Genomic DNA, 21,142 nt, shown 5'->3' with positions numbered 1-21,142 from the left:
GGGAGACGTCTGGTTCGAACTGACTTTGGGTATTGACCATTCATAATTAACAGCATGACGAAGTGTAGGACGACTTAGCGTCTGCAGGACGTGCTAACGGGAATGGCAGTGTGGTAATGTCACGGCAAGATGCCAAAATGGTAGTGAATTGTTAGCATGCTGGTACAGTTTGCAGATAGAGTAAAATATTGCAAGCACATAGGCTTGTAATCCCCCTAATGAGTAGGCGGAGTGGTGATGCAGTGATTGTGCCAATACAGATGTTTATAAAATAGCATGAAAATAATAGTTAGCACGTTACCAATATAAGCACTTTATGATCATAGATACCTTGATGTTTGAAATTTGGTAACAGAAATCGGAACATAATAACATTGTATTAAACATTTTTTTAGAATGGTAACCTTTAAATTTTTTAAAATATAGACCTCTTACTCTTAATGCTATCATTAATTTTCCTAGTGCAATTTGAAGCACGTGCTTGATACAAACTTTACACAGTGCAATACTACATAAGATTTAGCTACAAATCATTTAAATCCATGTTAATAAATAAATTAACTTTTTTTGTTGCAGGCTGTGAATAATCCTGCTGTGGAGACTAGACATCTAGCTGGAGTTTTCAGGACCATAACTAACTATAGCACTGAAGGTAGTGGGTATCTCAAGCCTGAATGTAAACCAGACAATTATATACGAGCAGAAACTGCTACCTGTAGGTGTGTACTGATGTCTGATGCTTGCATCAAGGTTTCAGCAGATTGCAAGTGCCTTCAACACCATCAACAGTTATATTCTTCAGACAAACAAGACAATGGTGCTCTAGTTATAAGACAAGAGTCACTGGTGGTTCCCTCGTCTCACACAAGTGATAACTGCGAAGAATCACTTGCACAGAAAACCAACCAGGCATTTGATAATGTACAGCAGCAAGTCACTAATAGCATAAAACATAAAGTTGCTTATACCTTCACGTGCAATATATGCAGCAGAACATTCAATAGAAAAAGTAAACTATTTGAACACAACCGATCTCATACAGGGGAGCGTCCCTTCAAGTGTGATCTGTGTAGTAAATCATTTACCAAGAAACAAGTACTTGAAATACACAAAAGAATACATACAGGGGAGCGTCCCTTCAAGTGTGAATTTTGTAGTAAGAAATTTAATTTAAAAAATAGATTTATTGAACATACCAGATTACATACAGGGGTGTATCCCTTCACGTGTGATGTGTGTAACAAATCATTTACTAGCAAAACAATACTTGCTAAACATATTGTGTTTCATCAAGAGGAGCGTCCATTTAAGTGTGAATTATGTAGTAAGTCATTTCATTTTAAAAGTGATCTTTTTGTACACAACGCGTTACATACAGGAGAGCGTCCTTTCAAGTGTGATTTGTGTAACAAATCATTTAAAAGAAAAACATTACTTACTGCACACAACAGATTACATACAGGGGAGCATCCCTTCAAGTGTGATGTGTGTAACAAATCATTTACTAGAAAAAATATACTTGCTAGACATATAATGAAACATCAAGAGGAGCGTCCATTTAAGTGTGAATTATGTAGTAAATCATTTCATTTTAAAAGTGATCTTCTTGTACACAACACGTTACATACAGGAGAGCATCCTTTCAAGTGTGAATTATGTAGTAAATCATTTCGTTGTAAAAACTATCTGGCTGTACACACCAAGTTACACACCGAGGAGCATCCCTTCAAGTGTGATTTGTGTAACAAATCATTTAAAAGAAAAACATTACTTACTGCACACAACAGATTACATTCAGGGGTGGCTTCCCTCCAAGTGTGAGCTGTGCAGTAAATCATTTAATCACAATGATCTTATCAAGCATACCATAATGCATACTGTGAGGAATTTCTCTTTACCTCTAAATAACTTAAACCCATTCCTTCAAACACATACATGTTACCTAGTGCAGATATAATTTACTGCACTTCAGATGCAGAGTCAGTATTTTGCAAGTGGTCAATCTCAAGTAACAACCCTAGAGGAGCTGTATCAGTTTATTTTGTGGTTATAGTTTGAGAAAGAATGGGGAAGAAATGCTGTACTACATATCTACCCGTACCTTTCTTAATACACACTTCTTTTTGTTTTTTAACTTTTTTTTGCCACTTTGATTTAGTTATTTAAAGTCAGTTTTGTCTGACTGCTTGTGACCAACATATATGTTGTTTGCGCGCTGTCTGTTTTTCTATGTGTATTGTTACAATTATTAGATTATAAAAAACAATAATAATAGTCGTGGGAAAACTACTAGGTTCGTAAATGGATAGCACAATTAAAGTTTTTACAACACAGTTATTGATTACCAATATTTACATCACTAAAAATAATATTCTGAAAATGCCTTATAATGAATTACACTTAAAAAATGTTTATTCCCCAGTCACTCGGTTTTTACACACAGCTCACCTTGTGGACCTCCGCCGCCGCCGTCGCACTTCCCTTCGCCGAGGATCCGCTCGACGCTTCTCTCGGAACACTGCTCGGGACTCTCGCCGGACCTGCAGCACTATTGCTGCGGGAAAACTCCCGAATGCCGGCATCCTGGGCTTACATAGGCGCCACTTCTAGAATTCAAGAACGTGGCTGGGGCTAGTCGCGTCATTCCGTGCCGACCCAACACCAGAATTATAGAGACAGGCGTCGGCAGCTCGCGCGACGCCCGTGGAACTCCCCAGCTGCAAGGTGTCAGGTTAACAGCGCCGAGGCAGAGCGCCGCGCGGGGAGTGGAGGGGGGGAAGCGACGACCCTTGCAATCCACCAGGCGCGCGGCACGTCTCACGTCAGCGGCCGTGCGGGGCCCCCTATCAGCTCCGAACCCACGCGCGCCACGGCCATGGTGTAAGGAAGGGGAGGTGAAACCGTGCGCTTTTTCCCCCCTCCACCCACTCTCTTGCTTCGTCACCTTGGTTGTAGCCAGCGCTCTTCTTCCAGGCGCTTCCCATCCATTTCATCTGCGTCTCGTGCGACCCTTCTTTATTGTTAGTGCTTACATGATCCTGAGTGCTCTTATGTAGCTGTGCAGTGTTCGGATGTCACAATCATTTCTAAAAGACTCAGATTCTGGCATAAAATATATTTCTTTTCCAAAAAATGAAGATCTTTGCAATAAAGTGGGTGAACGTATGCAAAAGGAAGGACAAATTCTGTGTTAGCAGAGTTAAGTTTAAACAATCATGATTTTAAGTAAAAATGTCACTTGTTTTATAATACAAGTATTTTTTTTGTATGATTAACTATAGGTTAATATTAGGTCAAGGAATATATTTCGTGCAAAATACTGAGTTATTACGTATCTATAATAATAAATCTTTTCGCTGTAAAAAGGTTATTTATTGAATGAATTTATTAAAAATGAAATGTAAACGTATATATACACATTAATAAAAAGTCAAATCAATTGATTTTATAATGTTTGTGTGTTCGGACATCAGCGAGAACTACAGAATTTATTTCAATTTAACTTTTTTTCTTGTGTGTTATAGAACTAACCTAAACACTAGGTTGTGTAGCATTAATAAAGGGGGCAAAATATTTCATCAATGCATGTAAACAAATCAAATGAAATAGGAATGTGAACCCCCTATACATCAAAAAGAAATGTGCGCATTTCTTCTATTGTTCAAAATGTTCTCTTTAATGGAGTGGGGAGGACATATGATGTCATTACATTTAAATATATTTAAGTATACACGCAAAACCGTGAGATAAGAATTCTAAAATATACAAAAAAGAAACAGGCTACACAGTAGCGTAACCAGGATTTGTAAAAGTTTGGATTTTAAGGTGTAAAATAGTGCTATTTAAGCAGTTTTCAGTACTTAACTTTAAATATTGTAATGGTAAAAGTATTATTAATTTTTTAATAAAAAAATTGTTTTAGTGATGAAGTAAGAAATTAATTAAAGATATTTTAATCAATCCAAGTGCCTTGTCCACGTCCACTCAAAATCATAAATCATGCTCGAAGCATGACTATACAAAATAAAAAAGGAATAAAAATGGTTGGGTTTTGGCAGAACTGGGCTATTCCTGGAAACAATTAGCTTTAGCTTGAAGAGTTACCCAGTCACCACCTGCTTATAATTACCGCGCTGGTTAAATACAATAGGTGTAAGATATTTGAAAACTTGGGACCTGTCACGGCGCCACAACCTTATAGCTTCTGCTCGCGACAGGGGTAGGGGAAGGGAAGGAGAATCGCCAGGGCTCGCTTACTCTTCCCCTCCAGTGCAGTGGCCGGTGATAGCAGTAAGACACCCAGGCTTTTAGCTAACCTGCTTTCAGATAAGAAAAAAAAATGGCTAAGGGGGAGGGGGGGGGGTTAAAACCCCTAAAACCCCCATCCCCTGGCTACGCCCCTGGGCTTACATACAACCGCTTTTGAAATTTGAGGCCTAATATATATTTTTTAATGAATTCGTATAGGCTTTGGAAGAATTTAATTTTTATTTCATTACAATATGTATTTAACATATTAATGTTAATGCAAAATACCGCTCAAAATGTGGTGCGTTAAAGTGAATTACTTTTCTAGTTACATATGATGATACTGATTTTAATAATATGTTAGTTTCCTAAAGGTATTTTAAGATTTCAGCATTACAATCTGCTTGTGTTGTTTGTGTTATGTTGTTGGTTTATACACAATAATGAAAATTAACGTACATGAATTCATTGTTATCTAATTTTGTCTTTGCCAATTTTTCCATTTAAGCATTTAGATAATGGTACAATTTTGTTTCGTCTCTCCGTGTAAGAGTTTGTTTATTTACGTCTTAAATAGCATTTAACGCGTTAAAAAAAACTGACTTTTTAAATACTTAAAAATTACTATCACATTATATTATATGTAAAGTTGATAATAGTCAGTTTAAAAACATTGGACTAATGAATTTGTACTTAAAAAATTTGTAATGCCTGCAAGCTGTTTTTTGCTGAATAAGGTAGAGCTATTTGGTTTAATAATAAATGTTTTAAATATTTTTTTAAATATACCTATTTTCTATCATTATTTATCCTTTTGTTTATTGTTTGTAACTAAATAAAATTAAAATTTGTAAATAAATGGAAAGCGCTTATGTTTATGTAAAGTACAAATAAGTATTTATAGAAACTTTGTTTTGTGTCAGATGCGTTTTTGTTGTTGTAATGTGTGTGTATATTATTCTTTGTCGCCTGCATCCTGAATGTTTATTATCTCTATTTTATTAATATTCATAATAAATATTGTCGAAGTATATTAATTCCAAAATTCATTACCATTCTGTGTCGTTTTATGTAAAATAATTTTTTTTTTTCAACAGTGCTGACATTTATGGCCATTGCGGTATCTAGATAAATACAATACCCAGTCAACATTTTGAAGTGATGAAACAGCCGAAAAATATTGCTTCGTTAATTTTATTATTAATATAAACCCTGTGTTTTGATACTAATATATTTATTTAAACTGTATGTTCTAAATGCATGCTATGCTGTGCACATAGCAAATTATTTTGACTCTTACTATTCAAACGATTGTAAATGCACTGTCTGTGCGTGGTATTCCCGTAAGCGCGCTGCGTGTAGACCGGGCGGTGCGACCAAGGTGACGCAGTGCGCAGTGGAGGACGAGTTTGGGCGGCTGGACGGTTTCACCTCCCCTTCATTCCACCATGGCCGCGGCCCTGCTTACGTTCGTAACATTGTGTACATTTATGATATCTTTTAAAAATTTATACAAAATGTATACTATTTAAATAAATATATTAATTACATAGAATTTAGCATTACATTAAAGATTGAAATTAACAAGTTGACATAGGTTTTTTAACAGAGAAATTATAGTCTTTTAAGCACTTTGACTGCTACGATACACGTAATATAATTTTAGTAAAAGAGATGTCTTATAAATTTATAAGTTTGTATTTAATTTACAAATAAACATAAAATATGTGCTTGATAACCCAAATTCTTAAAATATAATAATAGTCGTATTGCTTTTACGATCAAAATATGATTATATTATCAACACTGTTATATTAGGACTATGTCAAAAACAGAAGAACAAATGCGTAACATTTAGGAAACCATAACTGAAGTAATCTGTTTTATGTTTTTCTTTAGTGATTCTTGAGCTTCTTTTACAAAGTTAGGCTCTCGCGCCTTTAGTCTTCGTGTAATTAATGGATCTGCTATCTCTGGAAGCAAGCACTCTGCAAGAAATGGTTGTAGCTTTGAAAGCATGAATTTTTCCCAAATTTCTTTGTCAAACAAGATTTTTTCATCATGGAAGTAATTTTTCGTATAAACTACAAAGTCGTAATATTTCCTACTGCAGACTCCTAGTTGTCCTTGAATCTGGTAATAAAAAAAATTGGTGGGTTTTCTTTAAACGCAAACCTCCAAGTTTTTCTTACATGTTGCCATCACCCGGCCTCTGTAGAGGGCCCGGAAAGTACCTGACGGGTGCTACGGGCATCGCGGTGCTGCTGTTGTCCGGGGAGGCGCCAGGCTAGTGAAACACTAGGCCGTTGATGGTGGGTCGTGGGTACTCTGTCCCCGCGTGCCCCGCCAGGTATGCGGCTTGAAGTCTACCCTGAAATCCCCTGAGGCCGCTCGGCCGTGTGGAGGACAAGGTGGCGCTAAATAATTGTAAGCGACACTGGTTATGTTGATTTATGTTTAATTAACAGACTTTTCCGGTGGTACGCATGGGTACGCGGTACTCCCTATGCGTACTCTACACAGTGGCAGAACCGCTACAAACACTACGCGAATGTGCTATGCGGCGTCTGAGCCGTTGTACAGTTACATGAACGTAAGTTACTTACAGAACAAAACACGACACTAATATCACACAATGAACTCACCGCGGCAGTCTCGCGGGGCGCGGTTACGAGTGTTCTGGAGGCGGCCAGTACCGAAAGTTAACTGTTTTAGGGTGGCTCAGTGAGCGTGACCTTAAATTACACCTTACACTTACTTATGGTTGCAGCCGGCAGGCGTATGCGCGGTGGTTTATCGAAAGCGTGTTGGCTGGAGACGGCCACTGCCGTACGTGGCGGGGTTCGCGACGCGGTGCAGAACCACTAACGAAGGCGGTCAGGATGTGTCCCTGCCCCCAAAATACACGCCGAGTCGACGTGAGCTGCTATGAAATAAAAGAAAAGGTTTAGGTATTAAAATTATTGCAGAATGAACGATCTGTGAAACAAAAGTGAAAGGCTGCTCACGGACACACGTCTTGAACCGGCGCGGAGTGGTCGGAGACTGCCCAACATGGCTTCCTCGCAAGGGAGGGGAAATTTCACCTCCTTTGTGAGTCGGCGCCAAAAACTTGCATTAACTTAATTTCCTCTAAAATAAGCTAAAAACACGTTCCAGGTGCCCAATTATAAGGTAGCACCTGGTAATTGGGTGCTTAAGGCTTAACAATTGTTTTAGAGTATTTAATAATTTGAATTGTGGCATCAAGTTGGCGACTGTAAATTTATTAACATATTGTCTCCCTGTGAACTGTATTAGTGGGATTTCTCCTAATCCAACTTGATCATTGTCACGGGCACTTTAATTAAGGCCAGTGGCCGCGGTGACTGTTAATGAGGTTCGTTGTCTGCTCCGTGCGTGCAGTGCTCGCACGGAGAGGCTACGACGCACTTGTTTAATGTCTGGGAATAGTAATTTTGTCCTAATGTCTTTTCCCTTAATTGTTTTATGGGTTCGAGCCCCCGGGGTTCTGTGCCCTTAAGTTTATTTACATCTATTGGGGTTACGCCCGAGGCGCTCGCCTGACTCATTCCCGCTGGGCTATGGGTGCGCTCCGAAAATGGGATCGGGTACTAGCGGTGCAGAGCACGGGCATAGAGGCCATGGTCGGTACGACGTCAACGTATTTTTTTTTTGAATCATAGTCCTTTAATTTATCGTCCTCGGCTGAAAATAAGCATTTCACTTCCAGAAATCCATCGTTTGCCGCTAGTACATCTGGAGATATCCCGAGAAATGAAAAGCGTGGTTGTAAAAAAATGCCACGATCTTCGACTTACACATTTTCTTAGTTTGGAATAGGTACCTACATATTCTCAGTCACATTTTTGTTTATTTGTCCAAACTGAACGGCCTTAAAATTCATCTCCCAGTGATACAAAATTGTTTTTTCTAGACAGTGGCAGAATGTTTGTGTTCTTTTTACCACACAACCGAAATTAGATGCCGCAAGTCTGTTCGTAGGAACATCCCTCCATTTAGTGTTCTCGTGTTGACCAACAGTACTTATTTCCAACTCATGAATATGTTGTAATGTTGTTGCATCCCGGTTCAGGTTTTCAAGGATAAACTTCATCTTTGTATCAAGTTCTTCAGGGCTTAACAAGTCTTCAGGACACAAAATATCTTCAGCACTTGAGCCATACACCAAATCAGGACCAGGAGTGTTGTTTGGTCGTCTCGTTTTATTTGGAGGGCCATCTTCATACTGGAGACAGCGTTTATCTCTATTTTTTAAAACTGTTTTGAAGTACTTTCCTGGGCTTGTTTTTCCAAGGGCTGAAGTGCCAGCTAGGACCACTGACATGGGCCAGTCCAGCTCCCATACAACGAGCTTGATAACAGCCTCTTTTATCAAAGTTTACCCATTTTCCACCTGAAAACTTAGCTACCATACTCATATATCGCTCAGCCTGATTTGTAGTTTTCTTAAGTAAGCTTTCACCACGATAGGATCAAGAGCATTTTCAATGGCTTCCATAATCCCCGACTCTTTTATCAATGTCACAAAATTTTTGTCGTTGGTATTTTTTTCTTTTTCAGTATTCTGCACTGCAGTTTTCGTGGCATCCGAATACATGGTGAGGACCATTTTTTATGTCAAGCTTCGATTGCATGACAGATGTACCAACAAGAGATGTTCCAGCACTTTCGATTGCTTTTCTAGCATCGGGTTTTAATATTACTATTCTTGATTCAAGCAAATGCGCAAGAGGTGGAAATGGCATATTTCTAGAAATTTTGTGCAAATGGTTTTTTTACAATGGCTGTATCCGAATACATAGGGATGCGTCCTTAGCACACACATCCCTACATCCCTTAGCAAATGCAGCCACAATGTAGAGGACGCATTTCTAATGGATGGATAGTATCCGAATACTTTTACTACTAGCACCACCTGTTGACTGTCAGTCGTACTAATGTTCACGCAGCCATTTTGTGTAGGGATATCTACGAATATTCAGCAAAACGTAAATAATAAATACCTACCAATTAAAAAAATAATGTAACGTGTATGTTATATATTTTAGCGATCCAAATAAAATACATTTTATAAATTGTAAACTTTAAAAATACTTATGAGTTTTGAATTATCCTTTAAGTTTAAATTCGTATTTTTATTATATTTATTAACGTCTTAATTTGTCTCTGTTTAAGTTATCACTTTCGCTTATAATGTTTTAAACAAATATTTTGCTGAAAATCTGAAGTAATATTATACACAAACAAAATAAAACCCAATTCCGAAGCTAATGGATGTAGGGACGCGTTAGTGGATGCGAGTGTCGCATCCCTAGAAATCTCGAATTAGTGGATGCGTGAAGGGATACATCGGCATCCCTTGTGAGAATTCGGATTCAACACAAAGATGGCCGCGTCCACTACGATGCACTTTTAGTGGATCCCTTAGCTAAGGGATCCATTAGGCCAGTATTCGGATACAGCCAATGTGTTTTGCACACTCATTTTTTATGACTTCCCTTCTGTGAGGAACTCGCTGCTTTATTCTAGAGTAAACACTCGAATCTCCGTCACCAATGTAAGTATTTTAACACGTGCTGCTCAATACTCATGCACAACTAGCCTACAATTATAGTTTCTTCCATTCCAGTGCTTGGACCACTATAATTTTTAAAGCAAATATGTTCCTTCGCCTTTTTGTCTTTGAGTCTTGCAAATTCGCATGCGGAGCAATACTTCCCTTTCACTCCTAGGTACAAGAGTTGGTTTGTTTCGGCTCCGATAATGCAACCGTTCAAAAACAAAAATATTGTTTGTCTGTAAAGTCGGTTTATGGACGATAGGTTAACGTGACATCGTCATAACAAAACATTGATGAAATGATTGCATACTTTTATGAATAAAAATGAATCATTTTTATTTTAATAATAAAAGAATAAATACTTGAAATTATACTAGTAATCAAATTTTTAAAATGCAAGAATAATTAACCTTTATTGCCGAAATAGTTGTTGTTATAAGCAATGCAAACCACATTAACTTTTCACTTCACTTTAAAAACAGTCGACGAAACAGTTCACGTGTACACTGCCCGCAGGATAACTTGATGCTTGGGTGACGTCACGAACGTTCAGAAAGCTTGTAGGGGGAAGGGAAGCAAGCTGGCGTAGTATACACAAACCAAAAACATTCAGTCTATATTATAGGTTAATAAAATCACTTTTAAAAAAACTGAGAAATTCCAAGTTCTTCGATTGAAAAAAAAAAGAGTAGTGTACACAACCAAAAAATATTAACTTACAGTCTATTATTGATTAATAATAATAAAGTCACCAATTTACTCGCTCTTCTCAAGAATTCCAATTCCTTCCATTTCATCTTCAGTAGAGTTCGAATCTTCACTGCTACTGTCTACACCGCCAAGTGTAATTATTATTTTGTCGATTTCAATGTCAAAACGAACATCCCGGCTGTAATACTCCTTCTCTAATTTTTCAACATGATTACAAAATGGAACCCAATCTTCTTTTCCCATGCTCTCAAATTGTTCTTCGCAAAGTCTTTTCACATCATCTATTTTGAAGGACACATTTTTTGATGCAACAATACCCTTAACTTTACCCCATATACCTTCAATGGGATTCAAGTCGGGATGGTAGGGTGGAAGTCGGAGCGGTGTATGACCGAAACTTTCAAGAATCTGGTCGACGGAATACACTATGTGCCGTGGCTTATTTATCTTAATAAGTTCGTACAATGTTGGCTTCAGCATGTCTTCAGTAAATGAAATTTTGTTTTCTCGCAGCCATTTTTTCATATCATCTTTTGTTGACGAAGATGTTGGCGGTTTGTTTACGCGGACATTGTGATAGGGTGCATTATCCAATACCACGACACTGTTTGTTGGCATGTTTGGTACGAGTTTTTCCCTAATCCACTTCTCATAATTGGCCTGGTTCATTTGGTTGTGGTAGTCACCAGTAGCTTGATGTGATTTCCACATAACGAGGGAATTTGGCACGAATCCATCTTTACCGCCAGCATGTATCATAATAAGGCGTTGCCCTTTCGCTACTGGCCGAAGGACACCGTTTAATGTTTCATCTGCCCAGCTTTTTTGTTGCATATGCGAGGATAACACATACGATTCATCTACATAAATTATATTCCTGTTTTCATTTCTGAAACGCATAATGCTCTGTATATAATTAATTATTTTCTGCCTGATATCATGCTTTTCGATAAGAACGAGGCGGTGAGATTTCGTTTTACGCCACTGGAAGCCTAACCTTTTCAGAATTTTACGAAGGGTGCTATCGCAACCTTGAAACCCTATCTCCATCTTCAACTTCTCCCTAAGCTTTGGCACTGTTGGCGCACATTTTTCTGTGATATAAAAGTTATAAATTATCCTACGAACTACTCCTTCGTCAAACCCATCCAGTTCGTATTTTGAAGACTTTTTTCTTTTCTTGTTAGGCGTCTCGAACAATCCTTCACCATCTTCGTTAATGTGTTGACCTTCTTTCTTTATACGTTGTACAGTAGCACGAGAAACTCCCGTTGCTTGCGCCGTGCGCAGTTGCACACGTTCAAGAGGAATAGATAACGACATCACACCATTCCGAGCTTCATTTTCCATAAAATTTACCACATTAAACACTACCTCTCGCGCCTGCGAATGAAGTTTTTTCTGTTTAATTTTAGATAACGTAGGCGGCATTTTTATATTCAGCACGTGGGGTAAAAAACGTTGCGAGAGAACACTTTACAAACAATTACTAATATTTTATACATTACAACAAAGAACCACTACTGCGAACTTGTTGATAGCTTACGTTTAATACGTTTCAGTTTACTATTCTCTCTTTAGCTATAAACATGAAACACGTCACGATAGCACGTAGCGGACTGGTCAATGTTTTCATTCAGGGTGGTATGCGAAGTGAAAGTCTCGGAATACGTTCTCTGCGCATGCGCGCTGGGCCTCCCTCCCCTATACACCCCTACCCGCCCCTCCCAGGCAAGGCTACCGTAACGGTCACTCAGCATCATCTTATTCTGCGGGCAGTGTAGTTGACTTGTAATTAATTTTAAAAACTGGTGTTTAGCTATAAAGTTTAAATATAATTATGAACAAGTTTTCATATAAATAAACTGTAATCAAATATCTACCATCAATTATATGAATTGACGTCGTACCGCCGAAGGCCACAAAGCCCGGCCTCCACCCGCCAGTATTGGCCCCCGCTGGTGGAACGCACCCCTCACCGAACCAACACGAGTCAAAGGAAGCACCCTCCCGCAAGTAGCCCTAACGCCCTGTAACTTAAACATACTCACCTAGCAAGGACGCTAGATAATTAAGCCCCATTAAACTCATCAGGTATAATTACCCAAAGTTAAGTGCCGGGAATGGTGTGTCTTAGTGTGTGTGTGTTGGCCCCCTAAGGGCATCCTAATTCGCTAACGCAAATTCTTTCCCGTGCAGCCTGGGGCCTTAATTATAGCGGAAAACCGCGTGAGTGCATCATAGTCGTAATTAATTATAAAATGCGCAGTGAGGGGAGTGTTAGAATAATAAGCGAACAGTCGCGAACTTGAGCCCCACTTTTGAATGTTTTATCGGCTAATTGTGTGGCCACAAATTCAATAGACACAGAACCAGTTGAGAGTAGCCTTAAAACTAATTAAAACAAGAGTGACATGTAATTAGCACTTAGGTTTTCCAGTTTATATTGTATAATGGTAAATTCGAGATTTTGGCGCGAGGGAACAATGACTCCCTCCCTGGCGCCATGTTCCCCCGGCAGTTCTTCGCGGCTCGCGGTCTAGGGCGGATGTGTTTGTCCCGCGGAGTGTCATCACCTTTGTCTCACTGATCGTCATACTGGTAATTATTTAATTCTTCAAAACCCTTTTCAGTCACCCTCCGCGAGTCCCTAGACCATTTACGGTGCAGGGCTTAACCCGGCCGCTTATCATTTCACTCCCATGACGCGTTCATGTCGCCACGCGAGTAACAGCATAACGGACCTGGCCGACTCCAGACCACAGAACTTTTGCTAAGACAACCGCGCAAACGCCTGCCGGTCACAAACTTTAGTAAATAGCGAACACGTGAAGTGTCAATTTAATTATAATTTACGGGGCTGGCAGACTCCAGCCGAGACACAACATATAACTGCCGCTAGGGAGCGTAGACAATTAGCGTAAGCAGAGTAGGTACTCTGCCTTGTACTTTATTTTAATTAACGTGTCAGTGTAAAGTGTTAGTGCAACGTGTCGAATATAATTGTGTACTTTGTAAACAGTGTTTGCTGCATCGCAAAATTAAGTGACACGCACAGAGCGTAATAAAATCCACCAATCGGATCTTGCCGTCAATTATTTCACTCAATCCAGTAATCACCTCAACCGACCCTCCGCATATGGTGTGTTGCAAACCAACTCACAGCCTACAGACCTAGTTAACACGCTGGGGCTAACGAACCACACCCTGCTCTACCACCCCTTGTCTTAAACAACGGCCAGACACACGGGCTAGCCTGGCGCCCACCTGGTAAATTCGGCATAGAAACAACTCACTACGCACTAGGTCCTCTCCGGGTTGCGACCACAAAAACCCGGGTGATGGCAGAATCACCATAATTTTTTAGTCAATTGTAACATAACCTATTATTACTGCACTCGCCGAAAGATGCTACTTTTTTTAATAATGAAAGAATAAATACTTGAAATTATACTAGTAATCAGATTCATTTTCGTACGTACATTTGACGTAGAAATTATTTCATATTACACATTTATAAACAAAGTCCTAAGTTTTCACTTCTGTCGGTGCGGCGCAAGCGTACAGTGAGCGTAACGGCATTCATTCATTTATTAGACGTCACGTCAAAAAGTTAATTTGCACTTTTGACTGGATGTTATAAGTACTGAAATATTTTTGATGAACAACAGACTACAGAGCAAGCAATGGTGTAAACATGGAGATAACTCACCACTCCACTTGTTGAATTGTAACTATGTCCGTAAGTCCTCTTATTCCAGCCGCCGTCCCCTACGATACAAACAAATGGTGTATCATTTTCTACGTTCCTTATGGCAATAGATAGCGTAGTTTTTATTTTTTTCCATTCTCTATAATTTCCTTCGAAAGTTGTTTTTGTAAAAACTAAATTAAAAAACTATCATTAATAGCATTAAGAAAACTTATGCAAATTAAATGTACACATATTTCACCACACAAAAGCTATCACATTACTGGGTTGTGCGAATATTGGATTTTGGTGGTAAATAATTTTGAATGGAACAGGAATTTTTTTTTTTATGTATTGCGAATAATTTCGAATGTCGAAGACAAAGTGAAAATTGTACCATGTTTATTAACTACTGAAGTAATGTTAACATTCTTAATATTCAGGGGCGCAACAACTACATTTCCAAAGGGGGGGCAATATACCTTTTTATAAAGAATCATCGATCCCCTCTGTTGAAGCGGGTTGCCCGGATTCCTCCCCCGGGAAAATTTGTATTTCAAGGTGGAAAATGGTGCTATTTAAGCAGTTTTACTATCTAAAAATTGATTACACAGCACTTTCTTTGCCCCTGTTTGCCCCCACTTCAAGGTTTCAGAGAGGGGCAAAATACCGTTGCCCCCCCCCAACCCCTGTTGTTGCACCCCTGTTAATATTCACATTTCTCAGATTGAAATAATAAATAGTGTAGTGCTGTACTTTATAAAATTAATATCCAAGTTCCATTACTGCAAGGAATAACGGACCTTGCCAAGTAATGACACGACCGGGTGGGGGGGGGGGGGGGGGGGGGGTGAAGGGCGGAAGAACGAGAGAGAGAGTTGAGAATCTGTAAAATTTGAAGGACGTAGACTGAAATATAACTTGTTGCATAAAATAATTTGTTGTACTCATGGGTGCCGTGTGTTGAGATCCTCTTCGTGAGAACTATACTACCAGCCAGCGTATGTTATCTACCCAAGGTCGACGGTCCACTGAAGAGTAGCTGGAATTTGAGTTCAGCGCTTCGTTTCGTGTTGTCACTGGGCGTTCTCACACGTACATACCCACACCACTTGGAGGCAGACATTCCTCCAGTTGCCCGAAAGTAGCTGCAATCTCTTGATAGTTCTGTTGATCTCTTCCCAGGAGTGTCACGCGAAGGTGCCAGGCAAAGCTGACATTTCATGTGTTGAAGAATGTGGTAGCGAATACCATTAAGGTCTCGGCCGACATTCAAGGCGGAGAATCAATTTTGATACCTTTATGGCTGCCTCCCCAAAGCAAGCAGTGTCCCACAGGCTTCTCTACGCAAGCCTTGTGGTCTAGGCAATGATTGGTACCACAACCAAACCTAGATGGCACCAATCGTTATTGCCATTTGTTACAGTGTGTATATATTGTATAGTGGATGTACAATGTTAAATGCTTGACAGTGCTATGTAGTTAAAATTGTTAAATAGTGACCTTGGTTGCTGGGTGACAGATGATCTGTTTTTGTAATGTGTCCCTCTTGTATCAGTAATCATTGTATGGAGGAATTGTATATCAGCTTGGTATAAACTTACCTAGCGAGAGCTCCTCACCAAGTGAAATAGGTTAATAAACTTGGAAAGCAATACTGCAGTGGAAAAGTTATTGTGCTCTCATCCTTTCACTCTCTCTCTCTCTTCTTCCTTCCTCTGGAGCAGCCTTTAGGGCTCGCTCCAGAATCCTTTCCCCCTTCCTCTGGGGCGGCCTTTGGGAGCTCGCTCTAGAATTCCTACCTTCCCCCCCCCCTTGGTGCTGCCTTCGGGAGCTCGCTCTAGAATCCTTTCCCCCCTTCCTCTGGGGCGGCCTTTGGGAGCTCGCTCTAGGATTCCTACCTTCCCCCCCCCTTGGTGCTGCCTTTGGGAGCTCGCTCTAGAATCCTTTCCCCCCTTCCTCTGGGGCGGCCTTTGGGAGCTCGCTCTAGAATTCCTACCTTCCCCCCCCCCCTTGGTGCTGCCTTCGGGAGCTCGCTCTAGAATCCTTTCCCCCCTTCCTCTGGGGCGGCCTTTGGGAGCTCGCTCTAGGATTCCTACCTTCCCCCCCCCCTTGGTGCTGCCTTCGGGAGCTTGCTCTAGAATCCTTTCCCCCCTTCCTCTGGGGCGGCCTTTGGGAGCTCGCTCTAGGATTCCTACCTTCCCCCCCCCCCTTGGTGCTGCCTTTGGGAGCTCGCTCTAGAATCCTTTCCCCCCTTCCTCTGGGGCGGCCTTTGGGAGCTCGCTCTAGGATTCCTACCTTCCCCCCCCTTGGTGCTGCCTTTGGGAGCTCGCTCTAGAATCCTTTCCCCCCTTCCTCTGGGGCGGCCTTTGGGAGCTCGCTCTAGGATTCCTACCTTCCCCCCCCCTTGGTGCTGCCTTTGGGAGCTCGCTCTAGAATCCTTTCCCCCCTTCCTCTGGGGCGGCCTTTGGGAGCTCGCTCTAGGATTCCTACCTTCCCCCCCCCCTTGGTGCTGCCTTCGGGAGCTTGCTCTAGAATCCTTTCCCTCCTTCCTCTGGGGCGGCCTTTGGGAGCTCGCTCTAGGATTCCTACCTTCCCCCCCCCTTGGTGCTGCCTTTGGGAGCTCGCTCTAGAATCCTTTCCCCCCTTCCTCTGGGGCGGCCTTTGGGAGCTCGCTCTAGGATTCCTACCTTCCCCCCCCCTTGGTGCTGCCTTTGGGAGCTCGCTCTAGAATCCTTTCCCCCCTTCCTCTGGGGCGGCCTTTGGGAGCTCGCTCTAGGATTCCTACCTTCCCCCCCCCTTGGTGCTGCCTTTGGGAGCTCGCTCTAGAATCCTTTCCCCCCTTCCTCTGGGGCGGCCTTTGGGAGCTCGCTCTAGGATTCCTACCTTCCCCCCCCCCTTGGTGTCTGCCTTTGGGAGCTCGCTCTAGAATCCATTCCCCCCTTCCTCTGGGGCGGCCTTTGGGAGCTCGCTCTAGGATTCCTACCTTCCCCCCCCCTTGGTGCTGCCTTTGGGAGCTCGCTCTAGTATTCCTACCTTCCCCCCCTTGGTGCTGCCTGTGGGAGCTCGCTCTAGAATCCTTTCCCCCCCTTCCTCTGGGGCGGCCTTTGGGAGCTCGCTCTAGGATTCCTACCTTCCCCCCCCCCTTGGTGCTGCCTTTGGGAGCTCGCTCTAGGATTCCTACCTTCCCCCCCCTTGGTGCTGCCTTTGGGAGCTCGCTCTAGAATCCTTTCCTCCCTTCCTCTGGGGCGGCCTTTGGGAGCTCGCTCTAGGATTCCTACCTTCCCCCCCCTTGGTGCTGCCTTTGGGAGCTCGCTCTAGAATCCTTTCCTCCCTTCCTCTGGGGCGGCCTTTGGGAGCTCGCTCTAGGATTCCTACCTTCCCCCCCCTTGGTGCTGCCTTTGGGAGCTCGCTCTAGAATCCTTTCCTCCCTTCCTCTGGGGCGGCCTTTGGGAGCTCGCTCTAGGATTCCTACCTTCCCCCCCCCCTTGGTGCTGCCTTTGGGAGCTCGCTCTAGGATTCCTACCTTCCCCCCCCTTGGTGCTGCCTTTGGGAGCTCGCTCTAGAATCCTTTCCTCCCTTCCTCTGGGGCGGCCTTTGGGAGCTCGCTCTAGGATTCCTACCTTCCCCCCCCTTGGTGCTGCCTTTGGGAGCTCGCTCTAGAATTCCTACCTTCCCCCCCCTTGGTGCTGCCTTCGGGAGCTCGCTCTAGAATCCTTTCCCCCCTTCCTCTGGGGCGGCCTTTGGGAGCTCGCTCTAGGATTCCTACCTTCCCCCCCCCCTTGGTGCTGCCTTTGGGAGCTCGCTCTAGGATTCCTACCTTCCCCCCCTTGGTGCTGCCTTTGGGAGCTCGCTCTAGGATTCCTACCTTCCCCCCCCCTTGGTGCTGCCTGTGGGAGCTCGCTCTAGAATCCTTTCCCCCTTCCTCTGGGGCGGCCTTTGGGAGCTCGCTCTAGGATTCCTACCTTCCCCCCCCCCCTTGGTGCTGCCTGTGGGAGCTCGCTCTAGAATCCCTAACTTCCCCCCCCCCCCTTGGTGCTGCCTTTGGGAGCTCGCTCTAGAATCCTTTCCCCCCTTCCTCTGGGGCGGCCTTTGGGAGCTCGCTCTAGGATTCCTACCTTCCCCCCCCCTTGGTGCTGCCTTTGGGAGCTCGCTCTAGGATTCCTACCTTCCCCCCCCCTTGGTGCTGCCTTTGGGAGCTCGCTCTAGGATTCCTACCTTCCCCCCCCCTTGGTGCTGCCTGTGGGAGCTCGCTCTAGAATCCTTTCCCCCCCTTCCTCTGGGGCGGCCTTTGGGAGCTCGCTCTGGGATTCCTACCTTCCCCCCCCCTTGGTGCTGCCTTTGGGAGCTCGCTCTAGGATCCCTAACTTCCCCCCCCCTTGGTGCTGCCTTTGGGAGCTCGCTCTAGAATCCTTTCCCCCCTTCCTCTGGGGCGGCCTTTGGTAGCTCGCTCTAGGATTCCTACCTTCCCCCCCCCCTTGGTGCTGCCTGTGGGAGCTCGCTCTAGGATTCCTACCTTCCCCCCCCCCTTGGTGCTGCCTTTGGGAGCTCGCTCTAGAATCCTTTCCCCCCTTCCTCTGGGGCGGCCTTTGGGAGCTCGCTCTAGGATTCCTACCTTCCCCCCCCCCTTGGTGCTGCCTTTGGGAGCTCGCTCTAGAATCCTTTCCCCCCTTCCTCTGGGGCGGCCTTTGGGAGCTCGCTCTAGGATTCCTACCTTCCCCCCCCCCCTTGGTGCTGCCTTTGGGAGCTCGCTCTAGAATCCTTTCCCCCCTTCCTCTGGGGCGGCCTTTGGGAGCTCGCTCTGGGATTCCTACCTTCCCCCCCCCCCTTGGTGCTGCCTTTGGGAGCTCGCTCTAAGATCCCTAACTTCCCCCCCCCCTTGGTGCTGCCTTTGGGAGCTCGCTCTAGAATCCTTTCCTCCCTTCCTCTGGGGCGGCCTTTGGGAGCTCGCTCTAGAATCCTTTCCCCCTTCCTCTGGGGCGGCCTTTGGGAGCTCGCTCTAGGATTCCTACCTTCCCCCCCCCCCTTGGTGCTGCCTTTGGGAGCTCGCTCTAGAATCCTTTCCCCCCTTCCTCTGGGGCGGCCTTTGGGAGCTCGCTCTAGGATTCCTACCTTCCCCCCCCCCCCTTGGTGCTGCCTTTGGGAGCTCGCTCTAGAATCCTTTCCCCCCTTCCTCTGGGGCGGCCTTTGGGAGCTCGCTCTAGGATTCCTACCTTCCCCCCCCCTTGGTGCTGCCTTTGGGAGCTCGCTCTAGAATCCTTTCCCCCCTTCCTCTGGGGCGGCCTTTGGGAGCTCGCTCTAGGATCCCTAACTTCCCCCCCCCCCTTGGTGCTGCCGTTGGGAGCTCGCCCTAGGGCTCCGGCTGACTCCCCTTCCTCGTACTTTACCTGACCCCTCCCCTCCACAGCCCCTCTCAACCAGGTGCGCTGCCCGCCTGCAAGAGCTGTTCGGCAACGACGTGTGAGCACTCTACGCCCAGGGGGGGTGTTCACCCCACCTCAAGCCACTCCAGCACCGGACGCTGTTGCCGGAACACGTCACTGTATATCGGCAAATAAGCAATGACGACTATAATATCTGATGAAAAACAGAGAAGTTGGGCTCCACCTGAGTAACAACAAACAACTGTAGATGTGCATGTAAATATTCTCAATTTTAATCTTTGATATTCGACCCGAATGTGAATATTTTATAAATAACTGCGCAACTATTCGTACTTTCGAATATCTGCACACCTCAATACATTTTCCATTTTGTTTGTGACTAATATTGATATACTAAAATTAAAAAAAAAAAAAATAAACTCCGTTTTTGTCAACAAATAAGATTTTCAAACCTTTGTCTCATTGCTATGTGGATTCATACGATGTAGCTACCTATGTAAAAACAAAATAATGCCTAATAAAGGGATTTATCTATAAGTTACATTTAGATAGCCATCTAAACATTACAATAAATTCTGCTTTCTCTTTCAAACAACAGAATATCTTAAAATGTTATGTAATAGTACAATGGCATATGTACTTATTGGCTGCTTAATCTACTGAGCTTTTTTTTATGTAATCCTTAGCATGCGAGTATGAAATCCGTTATCCTGAAACTTTTAGCACAGGGGATCTAAGCTGTTCCAAAATATGTAGGGGAGGGTGGGCCAGAGTGAGACACAAAATTTTTTATTTGAAATCACTGTTTACTTTTCTACATTTAAAGACATCTTCTTATGCCAAAAAATAGCCTGATTAATGCTCTTTATTTTTGCAAACTATAAATTCTGTAATATATGAGACCTTTTCTTAGAAAATGCAATTCTTCATTACATATCAAACGTCTCACTGTACCCCACAGATGTTCCACAGTGAGACAGACAGTGGTCCACAGTGAGACAAACTGAATACGCTATACAACAATCAGATTTACCTAACAACAATCACTGCACTTCAACATAAATGCCAGGAAAAATTTATAGAACATTCAGCCGTCCAAAATCTACACAAAATTTGAGGTACGACTTTTTTGTCTTTTGGTTTTTCCATGTTCAGAAGGAACAGGCAATAATGCTCTAATATCTTTTGTAGCAACTGATGCAATATCTGGAACATATGGGTAAAAAAACTTCCTCCACATTTTTTCACTTTTTCTCAGGAACTTGACTTCATAATCCTCAATGTCTATTTCTCGTAGCACCTCCCCAATGTAAAATTTTGTGTTTTTTCCTGAAAACTCTACCAGGACAAAGTCAACTTCTTTAGGCTTCCTCGCAAGTTGGTCGTATGATTGAAGTTGTATTACTTCATTGTCTGAAGAAACATCAGATTCAGAAAACTCTTCATCTTCATTTGAAATCTCAGTGAATTTTATTTTTATAGGGTCACACTTCTTGAACAGACCTCTCTTGCTGTTCATTTTAT

At 43.0% G+C, this 21,142-nt stretch overlaps 1 protein-coding gene across 3 annotated transcripts in view; it reads left to right on the top strand.

Annotated features, from left to right (window-relative positions):
• The window catches only part of LOC134537912 (gastrula zinc finger protein XlCGF26.1-like), a 155,362-nt gene that overhangs the window by 47,213 nt on the left and 87,007 nt on the right, over positions 1-21,142 (top strand). For 2 of the 3 annotated variants that reach the window (XM_063378862.1, XM_063378863.1), the window contains one exon: positions 577-7,383. The exons of the other annotated variant lie outside the window; for it this stretch is intronic. In XM_063378862.1, coding sequence (XP_063234932.1) covers positions 577-1,821 — 1,245 coding nt within the window. In that variant the 3' untranslated portion in view covers positions 1,822-7,383. Of the gene's footprint in view, positions 1-576; positions 7,384-21,142 lie in introns of those variants that run through there. 3 annotated transcript variants of the gene reach the window in all.

The sequence above is a fragment of the Bacillus rossius genome, chromosome 12 (assembly GCF_032445375.1).
Source record: "Bacillus rossius redtenbacheri isolate Brsri chromosome 12, Brsri_v3, whole genome shotgun sequence".
Classification (NCBI taxonomy): Eukaryota; Metazoa; Arthropoda; class Insecta; order Phasmatodea; family Bacillidae; genus Bacillus; species Bacillus rossius.
The sequence above is the reverse complement of the archived record's forward strand: the minus strand, read 5'-3'. Positions and strand labels throughout refer to the sequence as shown.